Consider the following 22,044-nt stretch of genomic DNA (forward strand, 5'->3'; position numbering starts at 1 on the left):
TGCAGTGATCTCCTAACACAGGACTGGAGCATTAAAAGGAGGGCAGTCAATAATTCCACCATCACCCTTGCAATTTGCTTGGATTATTAAAAGGGCTCTCCAAACTTTTGATGACCTAACCTCCAGCTCTAGACACAAGCACTGGAACTACAAAGCTCTATACATGGTGTTTGGATCGGTGGCTGGGTTTTGGATTTTTTACTTAAAAAAAAAAAAAAGCACTGGCTGCAGCCCTAACGACCCCATTAAAGGTTTTTCATTAATTTTTTGGCGTCTGTATGAAGTAGCTTTACCAATAAAGTAAATTATAATAACGTATGTCTCTTCCAAGGATGACACAATATCTTACCTTAAGTCGTCTAACCATTTCCTCTTTTGAAATTTTGTCGGAGATCTCTTTGACCCCTGGTGGATAGGTGATCTTCCCATCGTTGCCCTTCGTTTTCGAATGAGCCATGGTGGCACAGGGTGTTTCTATCCTAAAAGAAAAGTGTTTTTAGAAATGGTCAAGACTCTTATTCTTGTCTTCGTTATTGTTCGAGTCAAGGTAAAAAAAAAAAAAAAATTGCATCTTCAAAGTGGTAGGTACGTTGTGTAAATCAAATGGTACAAAGCTCTCAAAATACATTTTTAATTCCAGGTTGTAATGCAACAAAAACAGGGGAGGGGAATCAGTGGGGCGAACACTTTCCCAAGGCACGGTACCTGGGAGATACACAGTCTTACTGTCTGGAGCATGCATTCCAAATCACAATCCATGCTTGTCCTGCAGATCATGAATCAGACACACGCCTCTGAAAATCAAAGTTATATACAAGGTCCCTCAACTCTGACAAACAAATCAATGTGGACAAATCAACGCTCATCTCGAATGCCAAAAGGAAACTTCCAGCGGCGCCCTCATCACAGTATGCTGCCCTATGGCATAGTACGAGGACAGCTCCGCTCTATTAACTGCTGTGCAGTCTGGGTTCATAGGAGAAATCAAATACTACCTCTGGTAGATATGCCCACTTTTATCAATGAAACTGTGCCAGTTTTTGACATAAACCAAATTAAAAGTTGATGTGAATGATCAAAAATGCTACTTGTGTGTGTGCGCCAAATATCGTGTGCCGAAAGATGAGGGGAAAAAAAAATAATAATCACATGGTCAAAGAGTGGGTGTAGCGTGTTTAAATGGGGCCAGACATGTTGAACAAGCAAATGACAGAGCAGGAGGAACTGAAGATTGAATTTCACTCCTCGGGAGTCCAGTGGGCGTTCCTAATCAGAGACTGACAGACGTCTCTGCACACGTGATTAGAAGGTGGTCAATAAGGACCACGTACCAGACTCAAAAGCCAGGAAGGTTACACTGAATGCCTCCCCACAAATCTACATGGAATTCTGCTCAGCTCCTTCTGCTCTATACCACACTGCTCCATAAAAACACAGCAATTCTGGAAATGGATAAAAAGGTGATTCTGCCTCTTTTTTTATTATGGAATACATTATTTTTTATTAAATCATTTAGCTTTTTTTAAGTCCTATTAGAGGACTTGATTTTTGAATAGACCAATCACTGGTATACTGTAAGACACTTCAATACTTCTGCAGATCAGTATTAGAGCTAAAGTCGTTTTTCTCATAAACTACTGGACGGATTACAAGATAGAAGAGCACAGCCGATTCAAGGTAAGCTGTGCTGCATGACTGCTTTAAAATCCGATTTTGGGTTAGGGGAGGTGACAGAATCCCTTTAAGGACCAGGCCATTTTTTGCAAATCTGACCAGTGTCACTTTATGTGTGAATAACTTTAAAACGCTTTCACTTATCCAGGCCATTCTGAGACTGTTTTTTCGTCACATATTTTACTTCATGACACTGGTAAAATTGAGTTTAAAAAAATAAAAACATTTTATTTATAAAAAAAATAAAAAATACCAAATATACCAAAAATCTTGAAAAATTTACAAATTTTCAATTTTCAATTTCTCTACTTCTATAATACATATTAATAGCTCCAAAAATAGTTATTAATTTACATTCCCCATATGTCTACTTCATGTTTGGATCATTTAGGGAATGCCATTTTATTTTTTTGGGGACGTTACAAGGCTTAGAAGTTTAGAAGCAAATCTTGAAATTTTTCAGAAAGTTTCCAAAACCCACTTTTTAAAAAGGACCAGTTCAGGTCTGAAGTCACTTTGTGAAGCTTACATAATAAAAAAAAAAAACACCCATTTTGGAAACTACACCCCTCAAGGTATTCAAAACTGATTAAACTATGTTAACCCTTTAGGTGTTCCACAAGAGTTATTGGCAAATTGAGATGAAATTTCAGAATTTAAATTTTTGGGCAAATTTTCCATTTTAATCAATTTTTTTCCAGTAACAAAGCAAGGGTTAACAGCCAAACAAAACTCAATATTTATTGCCCCGATTCTGTAGTTTATAGAAACACCCCATATGTGGTCGTAAACTACTGTAAGGGCACACGACAGAGCGCAGAAGGAAAGGAACACCATATGGTTTTTGGAAGGCAGATTTTGCTGGACTGTTTTATTTACACCATGTCCTATTTGAAGCCCCCCTGATGCACCCCTAGAGTAGAAACTCCAAAAAGTGGATAAGGTGGCAGTTTAGTTGGGACTATTTTTAGGGTACATATGATTTTTGGTTGCTCTATATTACATTTTTGTGAGGCAAGGTTACAAAAAATTGAAATTCTGAAATTTCATCTACATTTGCCAATAACTCTTGTGGAACACCTAAAGGGTTAAAAACAAAAGTTTGTAAAATCCGTTTTAAATACCTTGAGGGGTGTAGTTTCTTCGATGGGGTCACTTTTATGGAGTTTCTACTCTAGGGGTGCATCAGGGGGGCTTCAAATGGGACATGGTGTCAAAAAACCAGTCCAGCTAAATCTGCCTTCCAAAAACCATATGGCGCACCTTTCCTTCTGCGCCCTGCCGTTTGGCCATACAGCATTTTACAACCACATATGGGGTGTTTCTGAAAACTACAGAATCAGGGCAATAGAGTTTTGTTTGACTGTTAACCCTTGGTTTGTTAACTGAGAAAAATGGATTACAATGGAAAATTTGGCAAAAAAAAAAAAATAGATGTTTTGGCACTTTATACTGTGTTCATTTGAGGGGTTAGGTCATGTGTTATTTTTATAGAGCAGATTCTTATGGACGCGGCCATACCCAAAAAGTTTTTTTTTTTTTTTTTTTTAACCTAAATAAATTTTTAAAAGTAGACAGGTATTGCCCGCGTCCGTAAGAATCTGCTCTATAAAAATAACACATGACCTAACCCCTCAGATGAACACAGTCAAAAAAATAAAATAAGAACGGTGTAAAAAAAAAAACATTTTTTACACCATTTTTATTTTATTTTTTTGACTGTGTTCATCTGAGGTGTTAGGTCATGAGTGCCATAGTTTTTTGGTTTTTTTTTCTGGGCAATTGTCTGTGGCCAAATAGAAATAAAATTGGCGAAGGGGATTATAAATTTAGTACTCCATGGAAGTGTGGTACTCCCTGAAGCACCAATGCAGAGGCCCGGATGATCGGGGCACGTGTCACACTCAGTGGTGGTGTCCTTTTGTAACCCCCTCCTGTGACACACTCTGCACCTTTTTTGGGTCTGTCCCTTCTTTCCAGTATGGGGGACCACACCTGGAAAGTGTTGGCCAGGGACGATCCGGGCGCCCTTCAGTTCCCGAGGTACTCCCGCCTGCTCTCTCTGTCAGAAAAGATCAGGGCCTTGAGGACTGCCTCATAGAACTGCAGGAATTTCCCTGTGTTGCCAGCGCTCCGGGACAGCACAAAATAGTTGTACAAGGCAACCTGTACCAAGTAGACTGCAACTTTTTTGTACCATGCCCGGGTTTTGCGCATGGCGTTATATGGCTTGAGGACTTGATCAGAGAGATCAACTCCTCCCGTATACCGAATGTAATCGAATATACAATCGGGCTTGAGGACTGTTGCCGCGGTACCTCGCACAGGGACAGTGGTGATGCAGTTACCGTGAATTGAGTACAGTACAAGGACATCCCTCTTGTCCTTATATCTGACCAGCAACAGGTTTCCAGTGGTAAGGGCACGGGTCTCACCCCTGGGATAGGTACCGGGAGGGGGTGGGTAGGTAGGGAGTGGGTAGGGAGGCCGCGTTGATTTTTCTGCACGGTCCCACAAGCGGACGTGGATCTGGCGGCGAGGGACTGGAACAAGGGGATACTAGTATAAAAGTTATCCACGTACAGGTGGTAACCCTTATCTAGCAGTGGGTGCATAAGGTCCCACACAAGTTTCCCGCTAACACCTAGAGTGGGGGGACATTCTGGGGGTTAAATACAGGAATCTCACCCCTCGTACACACGAAACTTGTAAGTGTACCCTGAGGTACTCTCACAAAGTTTGTACAGCTACACGCCATACCCCGCCTGCTTAGAGGGAACATACTGGCGGAAAAGGAGTCTCCCCTTGAAAGCAATGAGAGACTCATAAACAGCAACCTCCCTTCCAGGTACATAGGCCTCCAAAAATTTGGCCCGAAGTGATAGATGACCGGCCTGATTTTGTACAGGCGGTCATAGGCAGGATCACCTTGGGGGGGGACCATGCTGCATTACTGGCCGTACTGTAAAGTGGGGTCTGGTAGAGGACGTCCCCACTCCAGTAATGCCCGACACCGTTTTCTTTTGACTAGGCCCATGTGCAGCACGAGGCCCCAAAACGTCCTCATCTCGCTGCACTGACCGTAGTCCAGCCACCGGCCCTAGCCAAAAAGGAGCCCGGGTGTTGAGCAATGAACTGTTGGGCTCAGGTGGACTTATCTGGTGGGCCGGAAAACGAGTACGAGCCCCAGGGCGGCTCATACTAGTGTTGGCCACAGGGACCCTGGCATAAGGGGTCCCCTTGCTCCGCCTGGCGGCATCTCCACCGCCTTGGGGCTCATAGTCATCACTAGATGATCAGGAGGACGCGGATGACAAGAGGAAAGTGGTGTCATCCTCGTCCTCACTGGGGCTCTCTGAGTCGGAGGAAAGCTGGGCGTATGCCTCCTCGGCCGAGAACGTCTGGCGGGCCATAGGGGTGTGTGTGTGTGCGCGCGTGTGTGTGTAAAACTTTATTTAGTGTGCGTGTGTGTGGGGGCACGTGTATTCGCGTTCACTAACCTAAACCTAACAGAAAAAAAAAAAAAGAAGATTCAAACTCACTGATCAGCAGTCCGAAGCTGATCAGTGGTGGGGTGGGTGATGCGCTAACAGTGGCCGGACGCTAAGAGTGCCAGCCACAGACCACGCACGCACAAAAAAAAATAAAAGCGTCCCCAGAAAAATGTGTGTGGGGGGAGGAAGGGGGGGCAAGCTGCGTGTGCTGTGGACCCCAGACACCCGATCAGGGTGAAGCCCAAAAATAAAACTTTTTTTTTTTCCCCTAATACTATCCCAGCCTAATCTAACCTTTCCCTGCAAACTTTGAGTGGCTCACGTGGGGGTGCTGGGCTCAGTTGGACGGACGCTCCTCTATGTGGAGGAGGAGAGCAGAGCTGGGGGAAGTTAAGTCCCACCCGTCAGGCCAACAGGAAGCGATCCTGAGAAGGTGATGTCACCGCCACCTCTCAGGATCTAAGGATGGTGATTGGTGGTGTATTATCACACCACCGATCACCATCCTATTCAGGGTTATCGGGTCACCGGAGACCCAAATGACACGGAAACGCAGCAAACCTGCTGTTTTCTGCGATCGCCGATATGGGGAGGGGGGGGGGGGGGTCACAGGACCCCCCTCGGCATGGTCACAGAATGCCTGCTGAATGATTTCGCCCTGTGTCTGCAAGAGGTTAAGCCTTATATTTATGCAGGGAAACAATTACTAGTCTACTCTATAACTGCTGTTCATGCATGAATAGCAAATTTAGACAAATTTCAAGTTTATTCGACATCATACACTTTACATAGGACTACTGCCACCGCAACACCCCCATAACAGAGCCATACACAGTGCTTCCAAAGCAATGGCCCCCATAAAAGAGCCATATACAGTGCTTCCATAACAGCGCCCCCAGTTCTTGCCTGTATAGATGCGAGCAGTAAACTCACTATTAAAGTCATTCCACTGACACCTAAGGGCTCATGCATACGAACATGTGCTGACCGCTCATGACAGGACCTGGGCTGTTCTCTATATGCCAAGGCCTCCTCACCACTTACACTCCCTGGTGTCCCTGAGCTATCCAAGACCCTCACAGGATAAAGGCATGACTGAACCCCGCGACCAGTCCGAAGCTCCAACCTGTGATTCCAGCCCAGTCAGCCGGAGGCAGGGTGCACCGAAAGCAAAATGGGGGAGCAACCACCTTATGGCACTGTAAGGGGCATCCCAACGGATGTCACCGTTCTAACACTATAAATCAGAATTTAGTGTTAGGAACCCGTCTTACAGAGATCGCCTTGACGTGCGGCAGACGGGCTCAAATAATTTTGTACAAAATGATTTGCCAAGCATCTCTAACTTATTAGTATAGCACTTGCAATTATTATGCAATTTTGTACGTTATTTGATTTGCAGAGAGCTGTTGCATTGCATGTTTTGTTTTACAGTGTTGTTCTCAGCCATAGCAACGTGCCCCTGCACTTTGGGATGTGCTGACTGACCCCCTTTTTCTTTGCAGTTTGTACTGGAGGTGTGGCTGACACCTCAGTCGTGCACTCCTGACCAGCTAGTCTGCCCCATAGGCTGATTTTAATTAGTGTGAGTATATAGCTTGGCCTGCTCTCCCTCACTCACTGGAAGCCATTTGGCACCAGGAGAGAGATAGTTTGTGGACTCTCATTGCAGTCTTTGGTGGCCATTTGGCACCAGGAGTGGTGTGGTGTGGAGTGGGCCCGGCATGCATGTTGGTACCTGCATTCCTTGGATATAATGGAGGCCATTTTGGCACCAAAAATGACAGAAAGTAAGGCAGGCCCAGCATGCATGTGGAACCTACACTCGCTGAATTATATGGTAGCCATCATGACACATAACAGGTAGAATTTAGTGTTAGGAACCAGTCTTACAGAGATCGCCTTGACGTGCGGCAGACGGGCTCAAATAATTTTGTACAAAATGATTTGCCAAGCATCTCTAACTTATTAGTATAGCATTAGCAATTATTATGCAATTTTGTACTTTATTTGATTTGCAGAGAGCTGTTGCATTGTATGTTTTGTTTTACAACACTAAATCAGTCATGCCCAACCTGCGGCCCTCCAGCTATTGTAAAACTACAACTCCCATCATGCCCTGTTGTACGCTGATAGCTGTAGGCTGTCTGAGCATTCTGGGAGTTGTAGTTTTGCAACAGCTGAAGGGCCCAAGATTGGGCATCCCTGCTATAAATGATATCTATAGAAGATGGCGAGGCATGGACCTGTAGCGCTACTAAGACTAGTTTCACACTTGTGTTGTTAATTCCGGTACTGAGATACGGCAGAGGATCTCAATACGGTCGAGCGCGTGTCCTGCTGCTCCATTCATTTGTTTTATTGGACTGATGGGCAAGTACATCCAGCTATCGCTGGAAGCAGATGGCCTCATGTAAACAGAAGTATTTTCTCATCTGTCAGTCTAGGCGTGGATGACCAGCATCACACTGACTGACAATGTCATAAAAGGATCGATCCCATTCTAGTAAAACATGGCTGCGCCGGGGCAGTCTGCACAAGTCATTACATCACCTCTGGTAACCTCAAAGATAAAACCTAATTACTTCTATCCTTACCTTCTTTATGGATTTTACCATGAGGTCTGTAAATGCCACGTATCTGCCGATTTATGCAGCACAGCAATATTAGAAAGATAACCACATGTAACACCACAAGAAAGCAGCCATTAGAGCAGGGATCAGCACTCCAGCTGCTGCGAAACTACAACTCCCAGCAGGCACACTTACTCAGCTGTGCTTGTGACTCCCCTACAAGTGAAGGGAGGATTGGGGGAGTTGTAGTGTCAGAACAGCTGGAGTGCCAGAGGTTGCTCATCCCTGCATTAAATGATGGCAGGAACAGAAGACTCCATAGAAACCACACAGCGCCAGCCGCGACTATTACTAAAGAAAAAAACCACACACAAATTAATGCTAAAATTAAACAAGAAGTATAGCTGCCCTCACTGTACAATTTTCTTGTAGAAACCCTGCAGAGAATAGAGGGTTAACTTTATGCAGTTCCATCTTGAGCTAATGGCAGACTGGTGCGGAGAGGCTTAAAAGGGAATCAGTCACCATTTAGGGCGCACACACTACCATAGGTTTTTTGCGATCTGCAAAATACGGATGATGTCCGTGACACATCCTTTTTTTTTTATAAAAAAAATTTTCACACACCCATTGACTTCAATGAGCCAGGAATAGGACATGTTTTGTCTCTTGCTGAACAGACATACGGATGTGAAAAGCAAACAGAAATCCTTGTCCTTTTTGCATCCGTATGTTAAATCCGCAAAAGACAGAACATGTCCTATTCTTGGCCGCAAATGCAGACCGCAGACCACAGACCCATTGAAGTCAGTGGGCCTGGGGTAATGGATTCAACACGGGCGTTAACCATATTTTGCAGACCGCAAAATACCAATGGTCATTCTAATGTACTGCTGCTAGGTTCTAACAGAACCAGTGCTTACCAACAAGTCCTGAAATTCATGAGCTTCTGGCTGTCTCTGCCCCCTGTCAATGATTGACAGCTTTTTCTAACTGAAAGCCAGAAGCTCATGAATATTCAGCACGGAGATCTGTCACTAGTTTACATTGCCCTTCATTAGGACACCATAAAACTGGGGACAGATTCCCTGTAAAGGAGTTGTGCCACAAAATCAACAGGGCCCCCCACCAATCACAAGAACAAATAAGGAAGAAGATGTCATGGCACCCTTTATGGATTTTTTGCCCACCTGCAATCAGGGCTGAGGAGGCTCCTGCTGCAGCCAGTTATCTTACATCCTACACAGGACAGTGAGGCCTCTTTCACACGACCATAGTGCTCCCGTAGCCGTATTGCGGGCCGCTTACGGCGGGTCCAGAATACACGGGCACCGGCCTTGTGCATTCCACTTCACGGATGCGGACCCATTCACTTCAATGGGTCCGCAAATCCAGAGATGCGGTGTGAAACGGAAGCACGGAACTTCCACTGCACAAAAAATAGAACTTGTTCTATCTTTTTGCAGACCGGACCAAATTCAAGCGAATGGGTCCGCGATCCACATGCAGCACTATAATATACCTAACTACACTAACACAACACAATCCCAACTACAATTCCACCCCAAAATATACACTCAAACCTAACTACACGCTGTCCCTATAGGTTAGAAAGGGTCAGGGGCAAATGCAGGGACCAAGTGATGCAGGGGTTAAAAGGGTATTGGGTTTGTGGTATAATGGTATAGGGTAATGCTGTGGGATATTTGTAGGGGTAATGCAGGGCAGGGTATAGGTAAGGAAGGGGTTAATGATAAGGGGTTAATAATAATAATAATAATAATAATAATAATAATAGATGATACCCAGCCAGATGCTCTAGGGGTTAATGCTCATTCCTAGGGGAAGATCCTCGGTGATATGACATCACAGCACCAGCCCATGCATATCGGCGCTTCAAGGATCGCATTGATTCTCCTGCCTTTGAAGTGACCGCGTACCTCTGGTAATTACAGCTCCGGAGGTACACGGCATACAGGGGGCAGGGGAGCTCTTTGTTCCCCTGTCCCTGTTATGCATAACATCTCCGGCCCTGCCTGTAGGGGGATTACTCAGCTGGGGGGGGGGTCATTTCTAAGTGTATGTACGTACGTATGTATCTATATCACAACTTGGGGGACAGCACTAACGTATATATAGCCAAGCATATAAATTACAGGGGCATATATACATATCTATATACAGGTGAAACTCAAAAAATTTGAATATTGTGCAAAGTTCATTTATTTCAGTAATGCAACTTAAAAAGGTGAAACTAATATAGGAGACTCGTTACATGCAAAGCGAGATATTTCAAGCCTTTATTTGTTAGTTATATTTGGATGATTATGGCTTATAGCTTATGAAACCCCAAAGTCACAGTTTTGAGGAACCCTTTGCTCAGGGGGTACGGATTAATTAGCTGACTAGAGTGTGACACTGAGCCTAGAACATTGAACCTTTTTACAATATTCTAATTTTAAGTTGCATTACTGAGATAAATGAACTTTTGCACAATATTCAAATAATTTTTCGAGTTTCACCTGTATTCACACATATATATTGGGATAAATATACTGGGACAATTTATATATGCACACAGGATATAAAAACATATATCCCCACTGGCCAGTCAGGGCAAATAAATAAAAAAAAAAAAAATAAAAAAAAAATTTATATATATATATATATATATATATATATATATATATATATATATATATATATATAATAATAATAATCACAGGTCGGCACTGCTGTATATGGTCACGGTGCACGAGTCTATGGGATGGCGTCCCAATGTAGAATCAATGAAAAAGACCGGCACTCGCTGTTGATAATTCTTTCTTTGTATTTATTCAGTCACATGTACAGGCAATAAGTGACGCGTGCGTTTCGGTGCTGCCGCACCTTCCTCAGACTTATCCTCATACAAAGAACATTTCATGTTTAAATAGAGCGCCCAAACACAGAGAAATGACATCACACAGAAAACCACACCCACCAATCAGTGTTAAAACAAAAACATATGAGTTCCTTTAAATTCACTTTAGTTTGTTCCTTACTTCTTTCTTCCTTCATTATGTTCGCTGTAAATAATCCATTTATTTTCTTACAAAGGATATTTTTGTCAAAAAATTATTATTTTCATTATTTTCTTTTTTCTTTTTCTTTTTTGTTTTAAAGTTTTTTATTTGTTTTTAATTGCACTATTGCAATACTCAAAAATATAACATTATAGAAAAATTATTATCCTGAGAAAAATATTGTTATACCAAGGTGATCTATCAGAGGAAGCTTTGTACATTATACTCCCGGTTGAGTCCGTGGGGCTCAATCGTTCGTAATCGATGTATCCAATAAGCCTCCCTCTGCAGCAATAACTTGTTCCTATCTCCACCCCGACGTGGAAGGGTCTAGAAGTAAGGAACAAACTAAAGTGAATTTAAAGGAACTCATATGTTTTTGTTTTAACACTGATTGGTGGGTGTGGTTTTCTGTGTGATGTCATTTCTCTGTGTTTGGGCGCTCTATTTAAACATGAAATGTTCTTTGTATGAGGATAAGTCTGAGGAAGGTGCGGCAGCACCGAAACGCACGCGTCACTTATTGCCTGTACATGTGACTGAATAAATACAAAGAAAGAATTATCAACAGCGAGTGCCGGTCTTTTTCATTGATATAGATATAGAGATAGATATATATATATATACACATACATACACACACTAGCAGAAGGACCCGGCTTCGCACGGGTATATTTCATTTTATGTTTCCGTGTGTCGTAAAAAAGACAGTTTCCCCCATAACAGTGACCTTTACAGTGGCCGCCCCTTCAAAAGTGACTTTCACAGTGTGAAGTGTTCTTGCCTCCACCAGTAGTCTACACCTGGAGTGACTGGAGTAACTGTGGAAAGGTTGGACTGGGCAGAGTAACTTTATGGAGTGGGAAGAGTAAGGGTCCATTCACACATCCGTAGTGTATTGCAGACATGCAATACACCCGGCCGGCACCCTCCATAGAACTGCCTATTCCTGTCCGCAATTGCGGCCAAGAATAGGACATGTTCTATTTTTGGCGGAGCCGCGGACCGGAAGTTCGGGGCCAAAACCCGGAAGTTCGGGGCCGAAGCACAGAAATGCGGATGCGGACAGCACACTGTGTGCTGTCTGCATCTTTTCTGTCCCCATAGAGAATTAAAGGGTCTGCACCAGTTCCGCAAACTTGCGGAACGGATGCGGACCCATTTGCGGATGTGTGAATGGAGCCTGTATGGAGGGTTTGGAGTGAGTAAAGATAGTAAACATTACACTAACCAATTGATTGATCAAATTTAAAAATTGCATATGGCAAGCTTGATAGAGTGAGACATTCATTTCAACTTTTATTTATTTATATAGCACATTTAATTGCAATGTTGTTGCCCAAAGTGCTTCACAATTACATCAAAACATACATTTATAAAAACATTAGCAGCCGATTTGTGTAGGTGGGCTTGAAAATTAGGGAGTGGTGGCAATTTAGAAATCACATCAGATTTTTCAGCTCACACTCTAGCTTTTGTCACTCTGCTGGCTGCTCACACACCTGGGTTCCTATGGCAACTTACTCTACAGCAAGGGCAGAGAAGAGCGGTTAAAAACAAACTGCTCCAACTTGCTCACTTCACTGGCGGTTGCCATTTTCAAACGGTTGTAGTTTAAAAATTATAAATCCTACACCGAAGAGCTTTATATTGTGAGAATCACAAGACCCAGACCTACATTTTTACGTATAGTAGGTCTCTGAAATATTAAAAATGAAGGCACAGTCGCAGTTCAGAAATTGCCCTTCAAATTTGAGGTGGCTAGAGTGGAGTTTCAATAAATGTCAATGGGCAGGGTGAGTTGCTAACAAATGGTCAAATTGTGAAAACTATCAGGACTATGGCTTAGCCGCAGGGATAGCTGAACGTTTTGATATAAGATTTGTGTAGGTGGGCTTGAAAATGAGGGAGTGGTGGCAGTTTAGAAATCATGTCCTGATTTTTCAGCTCCCACTCTAGTTTTGAACATTCCACCATTCATTCCTATGGGACCAATTTCACCACAAAAACGCAGATATTTCGTGAACCATTCAGCGAAACGTTCCACAAAGTAATAGCACACCAATCGGGAACAATCTGCACGTTTCGGAATATTACTGTCTATGTAGTGTAAAAACTGTGGGAGAAGTTAGGGTGGTAAATTTGGCTATAATAAGAAGAATATATATGTGAGATAACAGTAAGTGGTCTTGCCATGCAAGAACACTTAAATAGGAATCCAAAATGGGCTATGGTACTGGCAGGTACCTCAGTACCAAAACAAACAGAGATCGCCTGTCAGAGAGATGCCTGTTGGTGCATCTCCCAGAGTACTGCACAGATTAGAAAACTAAAATTAAAAAAAAGGGAAGGGGCTGTAACGTATATTTAAACTTAACTTTTAATAATTACAACTAGAGTGTGGGCCCCTTACATAGACAAACAAAAAGACCTCAACCGAAGCCCAATGTGCTGGACAAGAGCCGACTACAGGACCCAGGCAACACTCACATAAAAGGTTCCACTAACAGGACGAATAACAACAACTAAACTATCGTAGAGTGGATAGCCCGGTTATATAATAAATAAATAAATAAATAAATAAATAAATAAAAAGGGGGGGGGGGGTAGGTCTTACCGGTCCAGTTAAATTTTGTCACATGGATGTAAGACAGGTAGGTACCGATTCGGTGCGGACTGTAGGATTTCTACGCTCGAGGGTACTTGCTGTCAACATCACAAGTCTTGATGTAAAGACAGGGGTAAGGGATCCAATGCTGTCCCTGAGGTGCCCTACTTGGTCTAGTATTCCCTAATGACCCCCTAATACAGAGTCATCGCCCCAAAAGGGGCAGCCCCGTCCAGAACCTTTCCTTATTCAAAAGGAGAAAGGAGCCCCTAGAGTGCCGTATTACGTTTAGAAGTAGAGGGCTTTAAGAGACAACCTTTAAGGTGGTGTTCTATCCTCAAGAGATCACCTGGTCAAGAAACTGTTCCCAAGTTATCAATTTAAGAGTCAGCCCCACAAATCGTCAGGGGACACGGGGCTGAGGCTAACAGACTGATGTGGAGAGGTGCGTATGGCAGGGCTCAAAAGGTATCCTAATTGAAACGTTAAAAAAAAAAAAAAAACAACACCAATCAGGATCCAAATTACTAAATTTCAAAAATGACCACATCAATAGGGAATTAAACTTACTTACTATAGTGTTCTGGAGACGTGCGTATGGCTGGGCTCCTGTGTGCAGGGACACGCATTGGTTCCAGTGTCCCCACTCGCTTGGTAAGTCTGGCGGCAGGGGCATAACCAACCACGTGTGTTTTAAGCGCTATGGGCCCAGAAGCGCTCCCATCGTGCGTGACATCACGTAGTGACGTCACCCCGTGCGCGCGCTCCACCGCTCCTGGGGAGAATCCAAGTCCGGCCGTTCAGTACTAGCATCCATCTGACAGCACGTTTCACTTTTCTAATGACAGCAAGCATGCATGTACAGGGAGTGCTGAATTATTAGGCAAGTTGTATTTTTGAGGATTAATTTTATTATTGAACAACAACCATGTTCTCAATGAACCCAAAAAACTCAATATCAAAGCTGAATATTTTTGGAAGTAGTTTTTAGTTTTAGCTATTTTAGGGGGATATCTGTGTGTGCAGGTGACTATTACTGTGCATAATTATTAGGAAACTTAACAAAAAACAAATATATACCCATTTCAATTATTTATTTTTACCAGTGAAAGCAATATAACATCTCAACATTCACAAATATACATTTCTGACATTCAAAAACAAATCAGTGACCAATATAGCCACCTTTCTTTGCAAGGACACTCAAAAGCCTGCCATCCATGGATTCTGTCAGTGTTTTGATCTGTTCACCATCAACATTGCGTGTAGCAGCAACCACAGCCTCCCAGACACTGTTCAGAGAGGTGTACTGTTTTCCCTCCTTGTAAATCTCACATTTGATGATGGACCACAGGTTCTCAATGGGGTTCAGATCAGGTGAACAAGGAGGCCATGTCATTAGATTTTCTTCTTTTATACCCTTTCTTGCCAGCCACGCTGTGGAGTACTTGGACGCGTGTGATGGAGCATTGTCCTGCATGAAAATCATGTTTTTCTTGAAGGATGCAGACTTCTTCCTGTACCACTGCTTGAAGAAGGTGTCTTCCAGAAACTGGCAGTACGACTGGGAGTTGAGCTTGACTCCATCCTCAACCCGAAAAGGCCCCACAAGCTCATCTTTGATGATACCAGCCCAAACCAGTACTCCACCTCCACCTTGCTGGCGTCTGAGTCGGACTGGAGCTCTCTGCCCTTTACCAATCCAGCCACGGGCCCATCCATCCGGCCCATCAAGACTCACTCTCATTTCATCAGTCCATAAAACCTTAGAAAAATCAGTCTTGAGATATTTCTTGGCCCAGTCTTGACGTTTCAGCTTGTGTGTCTTGTTCAGTGGTGGTCGTCTTTCAGCCTTTCTTACCTTGGCCATGTCTCTGAGTATTGCACACCTTGTGCTTTTGGGCACTCCAGTGATGTTGCAGCTCTGAAATATGGCCAAACTGGTGGCAAGAGGTATCTTGGCAGCTGCACGCTTGACTTTTCTCAGTTCATGGGCAGTTATTTTGCGCCTTGGTTTTTCCACACGCTTCTTGCGACCCTGTTGACTATTTTAAATGAAACGCTTGATTGTTCGATGATCACGCTTCAGAAGCTTTGCAATTTTAAGAGTGCTGCATCCCTCTGCAAGATATCTCACTATTTTTGACTTTTCTGAGCCTGTCAAGTCCTTCTTTTGACCCATTTTGCCAAAGTAAAGGAAGTTGCCTAATAATTATGCACACCTAATATAGGGTGTTGATGTCATTAGACCACACCCCTTCTCATTACAGAGATGCACATCACCTAATATGCTTAATTGGTAGTAGGCTTTCGAGCCTATACAGCTTGGAGTAAGACAACATGCATAAAGAGGATGATGTGGTCAAAATACTCATTTGCCTAATAATTCTGCACGCAGTGTATACGTGGGAGCAGGGGAAGCTGAGCAGAATTATATACAGTTCTGTGGGGGGGAAAGATCTGGCTCATGCACACAACCGAATGTATTTTGCGTTCCGCAAAAATTACAGATGATGTCCGTGTGCATTCCGTATTTTGAGGAACAGAACAGCTGGCCCCTAATAGAACAGTCTTATCCTTGTCCGGACAATAATAGGACACTTTCTAATTTTTTTGCGGAACGGACATGCGAAAATGGAATGCACATGGAGTAACTTCCGTTTTTTTTTTTGTTTGTTTTTTTGCAGACCCATTATAAGGAAAGGTTATGCATACAGTTCAAAAAATTAAAAATAAAACACGGAAGGGACACAGAAAGAAAATACGTTCATGTGCATGAGCCCTGAGCTTATAGGCTTATGGGTCCAGTGGGTGGTCCTATCAGTGACGGCTATCTCTAAATACATTGCAATGGCTGAGGTGGCTCACTCCTAATTCGCTCTGACGTGGTGCTTCAAACCCAAAAGAAGAAGAGGGAACACCCAACCCTCTGGATAGTGGATAAATGTATATACCGGTAGTTGAAATGGGCGAGCACTCATACATTCGGCATCCAATTGAAATATACAAAATTAATCAGCATGGAATAGATAAAATTCACATAAAATATTAAAATACTATTATCTGTAAATTGAAAACAAAAATTAAAAAACAATACAGATGGTTGTGTTGTTTTCAATGCATATCACAGTGAGCACATAAGAAAATCGCATGGAGAAAAAATAAAAAATAAATCGCACATGAAAAAGATCGCACTTGCTGCTTCTAATCTTCCCAAACCACTTCAGGCAATTTCAATCTGTGACCATGTTATTGCGAATTATATATATATATATATATATTATATATATATATATATATATATATATATACCAATGTTCCTGTGTACTGGAGTCACAGTATTGTAGTCGCCCAATATAAATGACAAAGTCACAGAAAAGTCGCACTTGAATGTTTCCCGATAGGTCGTATCACATTGCGCATGTATATTGCTCGTAAAAAGTCTTTCCTTAATCTCCAATTTCGCTGATGCAAAAAAAAAAGGTTTTACAGGACTTTAAAGTTATTTTCTTACCTCCTTCCTTATATGCAATTCGTAAATTTACCGGAGGCTTGGCGAGGGGCGAGCAGAGCGGGGAGTTATCAGCGTCTCACGTCGCACTCCTCCAGCCAAAGCAGCATAGGTCTCGCGAGAATACACGTGTTTTTCAACCGCGATGTTACTTTAGTTGCTGTATGTTCGGATGCTGGGAACGGAGGTGTTGTAATTATTCCTTCCTTTCTGCTTTATTTCTTCAAAGTTTGGAGGACTTTATCGCGGGTGCATCCACCTTTCTACCAGACGCGTTTCGAGATATTGCGCTATCCCTTCCAAAGTGGCCTTTTAAGGACTGGTATAGATGTGCTATCGATAGGTGTGACATACTGAGGGGTGTGATATACTTATAATATACTTTCTAACATAGAAAGTATATTATAGTGCATTTGTATTGTGCAGCAGTTGAGTGCGGTTCAGCTGTGATACCGCAGCCATACAGAGTGCCAAACGCTATTGGAATAACTAATTGCAACAGGTGTGATATACCAGTTGTCCCCAAAAAAACAGATTAAGGGGTACGATATACCTGCTTCCACAAAATATTAATTGAGGGGTTTGATTTACCGGCTTCCAGCAAATACTCATTATTGGGTTCTATATACCAGTTTCCACATAAAGGAGATTTTTGTACAACTTACCAGTAAAATCTCTTTCTCGCTCTTCATTGGGGGGCCACAGGAACCGTGGGTATAGCTATGTCCTCTAGGAGGCGTTGACACTAGATAGAGCTGTTAGCTCCTCCCCTGGCAGCTTTACCCCCTCCAGCCTGGAGAGAGAGCTTCAGTTTGTGTAAAAACAGTAGGAGAAGCAAGTAAACCAAGAAAAAACATGGAACACCAACCATGCCAAAAGACCCAACGGGGTTCAAACCAGCAACTGCCGTCAAACAACAATACTGGGTGGGTGCTGTGTCCCCCCAATGAAGAGAGAGAAAGATTTTTCTGGTAAGTTATACAAAAATCTCCTTTTCTCGCCCATATTCATTGGGGGACACAGGAACCGTAGGACGTCCAAAATCAGTCCACAGGGAGGGAAAAACCACAGACCCATGGAAGCAAGCGTCTCTGCAGGAATCTAAGAAACTGCCGCCTGCAAGACCATGCGGCCCAAGGCAGCGTCCGCCGATGCATAAGTATGCACCTGGTAAAATTTTGTGAATGTGTGTAAGGAGGACCAAGTAGCCACCTTACACAACCGTGCAGCCGAAGCGCGATTCCTCCACGCCCAAGAAGCGCCCACCGCACTGGTGGAGTGAGCCGTGACCCCTAAGGGTGGAACCCTGCTCCGGGTGCGGTATGGTTCAGCACTTGCAGACCGAATCAATCGTGCAATTGCCACCTTGGAGGCCGCCAATCCCTTGCGAGGACCCTCCGGATGACAAAAAGGGGTTCTGTACGCCGGAAGGGACTGGAGGCTGCCAATAATGATCAGAGCCCTGACAACGACCAATGATGTAACTCCCTTCCGTAGGGTGTGAAGGAGAGGGACAGTGAAGGAAGGAATTTCTTCATAGATATGGAAGTCAGAGACCACCTTCGGGAGAAAGAAGGAATGGGCCGGAGAACCACCTTATCCTTGTGAAGACCCAGGAAGGGTTCTCTGCAAGAAAGCACCCCCAACTCGGACACCTATCTGATGGATGTGATAGTTACAAGAAAAACTACCTACTAGGAGAGGAGTCGGAGTGAGATCTCCCGCAATAGCTCAAAGGGAGAAGTCTGGAGCGCTGAGAGAACTATGTTCAGATCCCAAGGTGGTAGAGGACGGTACAGAAGAACCGTATGTGCCACTCCCTGAAGGAAGGTTTTCATGGGCACCAGGGGAGCCAGAGGACGCTGGAAAGGCTGTGTCCCCCATGACAGAAGCGCCAACACCTGACCCATCAAGGAACTAAGGGCTAAACCAAGGTCCAAGGAGAGGACCGTGGGGAGAGAAGAAAAAAAAAAACGGAGTGAGGGGATGTCCCGGCCCTTACAGAAGCCCAGGAAGGTCCTCCAGGTCCTATAATAGATCCTGTGCGATGCAGGCTTCATGGCCTGAATCAGTGCAGATGAGGAAGCCAGGCAAGGGGAGTCGCACTGTATTGCTAGCCCCATACCCCAGTAGAGGAGGGGGCCAACCGCAGAAGCCACCGAATTCAGTGCTAGAAGAATCCACCACCTGACGAACAAGCTGTGCAGTAAGAACCAAGTATGTAGTGGTAATGCAATACTGCTCCCACAGTAGTAGCCAGCGCTTGCCCCATCAGTGCAAAACTGAGGGAAGGGGGGCCCTGAGACTTTCCGTGGAAGTCACGTACCATACTGCTCCAGATAAGGAGAGCTAACCTTAAAAACTCTACCTGGAATGGCGCTGAACAAGAGCAACTGCCAAGCCAGCGCTAGGGTAGGGCCTCTACCCGAGGGGATGTCCCACTGCAGCGACCATGAACTCGAGCATTAGCGAAAAACTTCACCTGTGGAGAACACGCTGTAGTAGCTAAACCAGAGTGCCAGCATAACCACTTTCCCAGAGAAGGGGGAGTGGTGGATAGAAAATACGGAGTCAGTGAAACACTCGACTCACTGGAACGTACTCACCATATATGTGAAATGGAGTACGCACTACGTATTAATGCGGACAATAGCATAACCGACTGAAACAATGGAGGCCCATGGAGATAGGGGTCTCTAGAACACATAAGTGATGCTAGGTAACCCCCTGAGAAGACAGAGGATGTATAATCATGCGCAAAACCAGCACCAAAGGAAAAGAAGGATACAATGAGGAATAGCCACTGTGTCCACTGGTGGCACCCATATAGCACTAGACTAAGAGTACCGGGCACCTGCGAGTACCGACTGTTGCCACGCCACCTTGTGAAATAAGTGTAGGCACCTAGAGCCGTGGTGCCGCAGAATTGTAGCATCTGAAGATGTTTAGTTATTCCCCCGCTAGTGGATCACTTGTGGAAGGGGGTAATGCATCAGGAAACATGGTGATGTGCAACACTCCGCCTATGGAAAGATAGCGCTGTGCTGTTCCTTTCATATTGAATTTCTGCACTGTATTATTTCTTGTTTTACCTATGTTGTTTAAGTCTATTGTTCTCTGCTGCCTTCTGCTGGCCGGAATTTGTATGCTGCACGCCTCATTCGTTGTCTATAAAGTTTTATCTCTGGGTGTGGTTTTTGCAGCCTTGGGCCTGGTCACTTCCTGTAGCCTTTTTCAGTGCTGCATTCCTTTGTGACTGGAGACACACACCTCGGCTTGTGAAGGCATCAGTTTTTGACCAGCAGTAGCCTCAGCAGTTAGCCTCAGGAAAGACATCCACATGACAGCATCACTGTATTCCATCACTGTATGTCACTGCTCTGGATCAAATAAACCCACGTTTGATTGCATCCTCATGTCTACGTCTGGATCCATCTAACCTGAGCATCTGCCGGTCCGGTCTGCTCCACTGCTTGGATACGAAGGTAGGACAGTCACAAAGCCATTATCAGTTACACCTTCATTCGCCTTCATGTGGGGACAGAACAGTCAAAAACTGCCTTAAAGCCTTATACCCCAGTCAATATCTGTCTGAATGTCCAATGCCCGGCTGCAGGTTCCCTCAGAGCCCAGCGCCACACTCAGGAACCTCCCCTGCAACAGGCCCACTCCCAGCAAATCTGCCCGGCAACAGTGCATGTCCCATAAGCCTAAGGGGAAGCACGGCGTGTCCGCAGTAGATATACTCTCGCCTGGAAGTCCTCCACTACTCGCCAAGCCACTTTCTATATCCTATATTAACCCTTGCTCGCATGATATAAGAACTGTTCACGCACGCGGGGCCTCCCTCAAACCAAAACCCCGCAATTCACTCAAAACACCTTGGGAAACTTATCGGGGTGCCTCATCTGAGCCGCACAGCAATTTTCAGCCCCCAATTCAAAAGTTCATTTTCTTAAAGAGACAGCGCACCTTAAATAAAAATGGCCGAAAAGGACCTCGTACAGTTCCCCAGTGATGAAACAAAGCAAATGCTACCTGATACTGATCATTATGAAGAGCTGGAGGTAGAACACACACTTCCAGCAGACCAAGTCACGCGACCAAGGCGCTCTCTCAAACCAACAATAAAGATCACAGAAAATTATCACACCAGGAAAGATGAGCAATGTGACGACCTGGAAGATCTATGGGAGCGAGTTTCCTCCCTCATATCAGGACTTAAGTCCTCCTCAGGCGATACCACCAGTTTACAAGTTGACGTCGGGCGGCTGAACGCAGCCCATGAAAGATACAAGAGACTGTCCACAAGGTATATAACCTTTCTAAAAGACTCTAATATTGAAGAAGCCCCGTCAGAATTGTGCAAGGCAGAATCAATAGACAGACAAAGAGACGCCATGGTGCTGGATGCTAAAGATAAAGTGGAACTCCGTATCTCTCATTTGCAAGAAACTAGATCACACAGATCGCATTCATCCAAACATTCCTCGCGGTCCTACAGATCATCATGCTCTAGAAGCTCCACCCTGAGCGACAGATTACTAGAGGCCCGCATAAATGCAGAGCAATCCAAAGTGAGGCGTTCCTTCACCGAAAAAGAAGTCCTTGCGAGGGCTGAAGCAGAAGCCAAGAGGGCAGAAGCGGAGGCAGAAGCCAAGAGGGCAGAAGCCAAGAGGGCAGAAGCGGAGGCAAAAGCCAAGAGGGCAGAAGCAGAAGCGGAGGCAAAAGCCAAGAGGGCAGAAGCAGAAGCAGAGGCTCTAATAAAGATCCTTGAATCAGAGAGGGAAGAGGAAATCGCATTAGCAAGAGTAAGACTACTTGAGCAAGCATTGAGCCAAGGCCCTGATTCAGTCTGCTTACCACCAGAGGAGATAGACGATCCAGCTGATCGCACCAGCGACTACATACTGAAACAGTTATCTGCACCACCCCCAGTGTGCAGTACTGTCCAAGCCAACACTGAAACCTCCAAGTCAGCTCTACCTGCAGTGCCAGTGACACCCACAGCACCTGAGCAATCCAATAACAGTTGCCCAGACGCACCCTCTCAAGGACAGTTATTACAGCAAGATGGCTACCAGGTGTTTCCTGGCCTACCTCCACAGCTCAAGCAGCA

The 22,044-nt window shown here is 44.4% G+C and overlaps 1 protein-coding gene across 2 annotated transcripts in view; it reads right to left on the reverse strand.

Moving 5' to 3' along the window:
• Positions 1-22,044, reverse strand: part of PDS5B (PDS5 cohesin associated factor B) — a 148,963-nt gene that overhangs the window by 100,317 nt on the left and 26,602 nt on the right. Inside the window, exons 1-2 of one of the 2 annotated variants that reach the window (XM_040426140.1) lie at positions 20,444-20,457; positions 350-479 (exon numbers count right to left, since the gene is read on the reverse strand). In XM_040426140.1, coding sequence (XP_040282074.1) covers positions 350-457 — 108 coding nt within the window. In that variant the 5' untranslated portion in view covers positions 458-479; positions 20,444-20,457. Of the gene's footprint in view, positions 1-349; positions 480-20,443; positions 20,458-22,044 lie in introns of those variants that run through there. The other variant, XM_040426139.1, reaches the window with a different exon arrangement.

The sequence above is a fragment of the Bufo bufo genome, chromosome 3 (genome assembly GCF_905171765.1).
Source record: "Bufo bufo chromosome 3, aBufBuf1.1, whole genome shotgun sequence".
Lineage (NCBI taxonomy): Eukaryota > Metazoa > Chordata > Amphibia > Anura > Bufonidae > Bufo > Bufo bufo.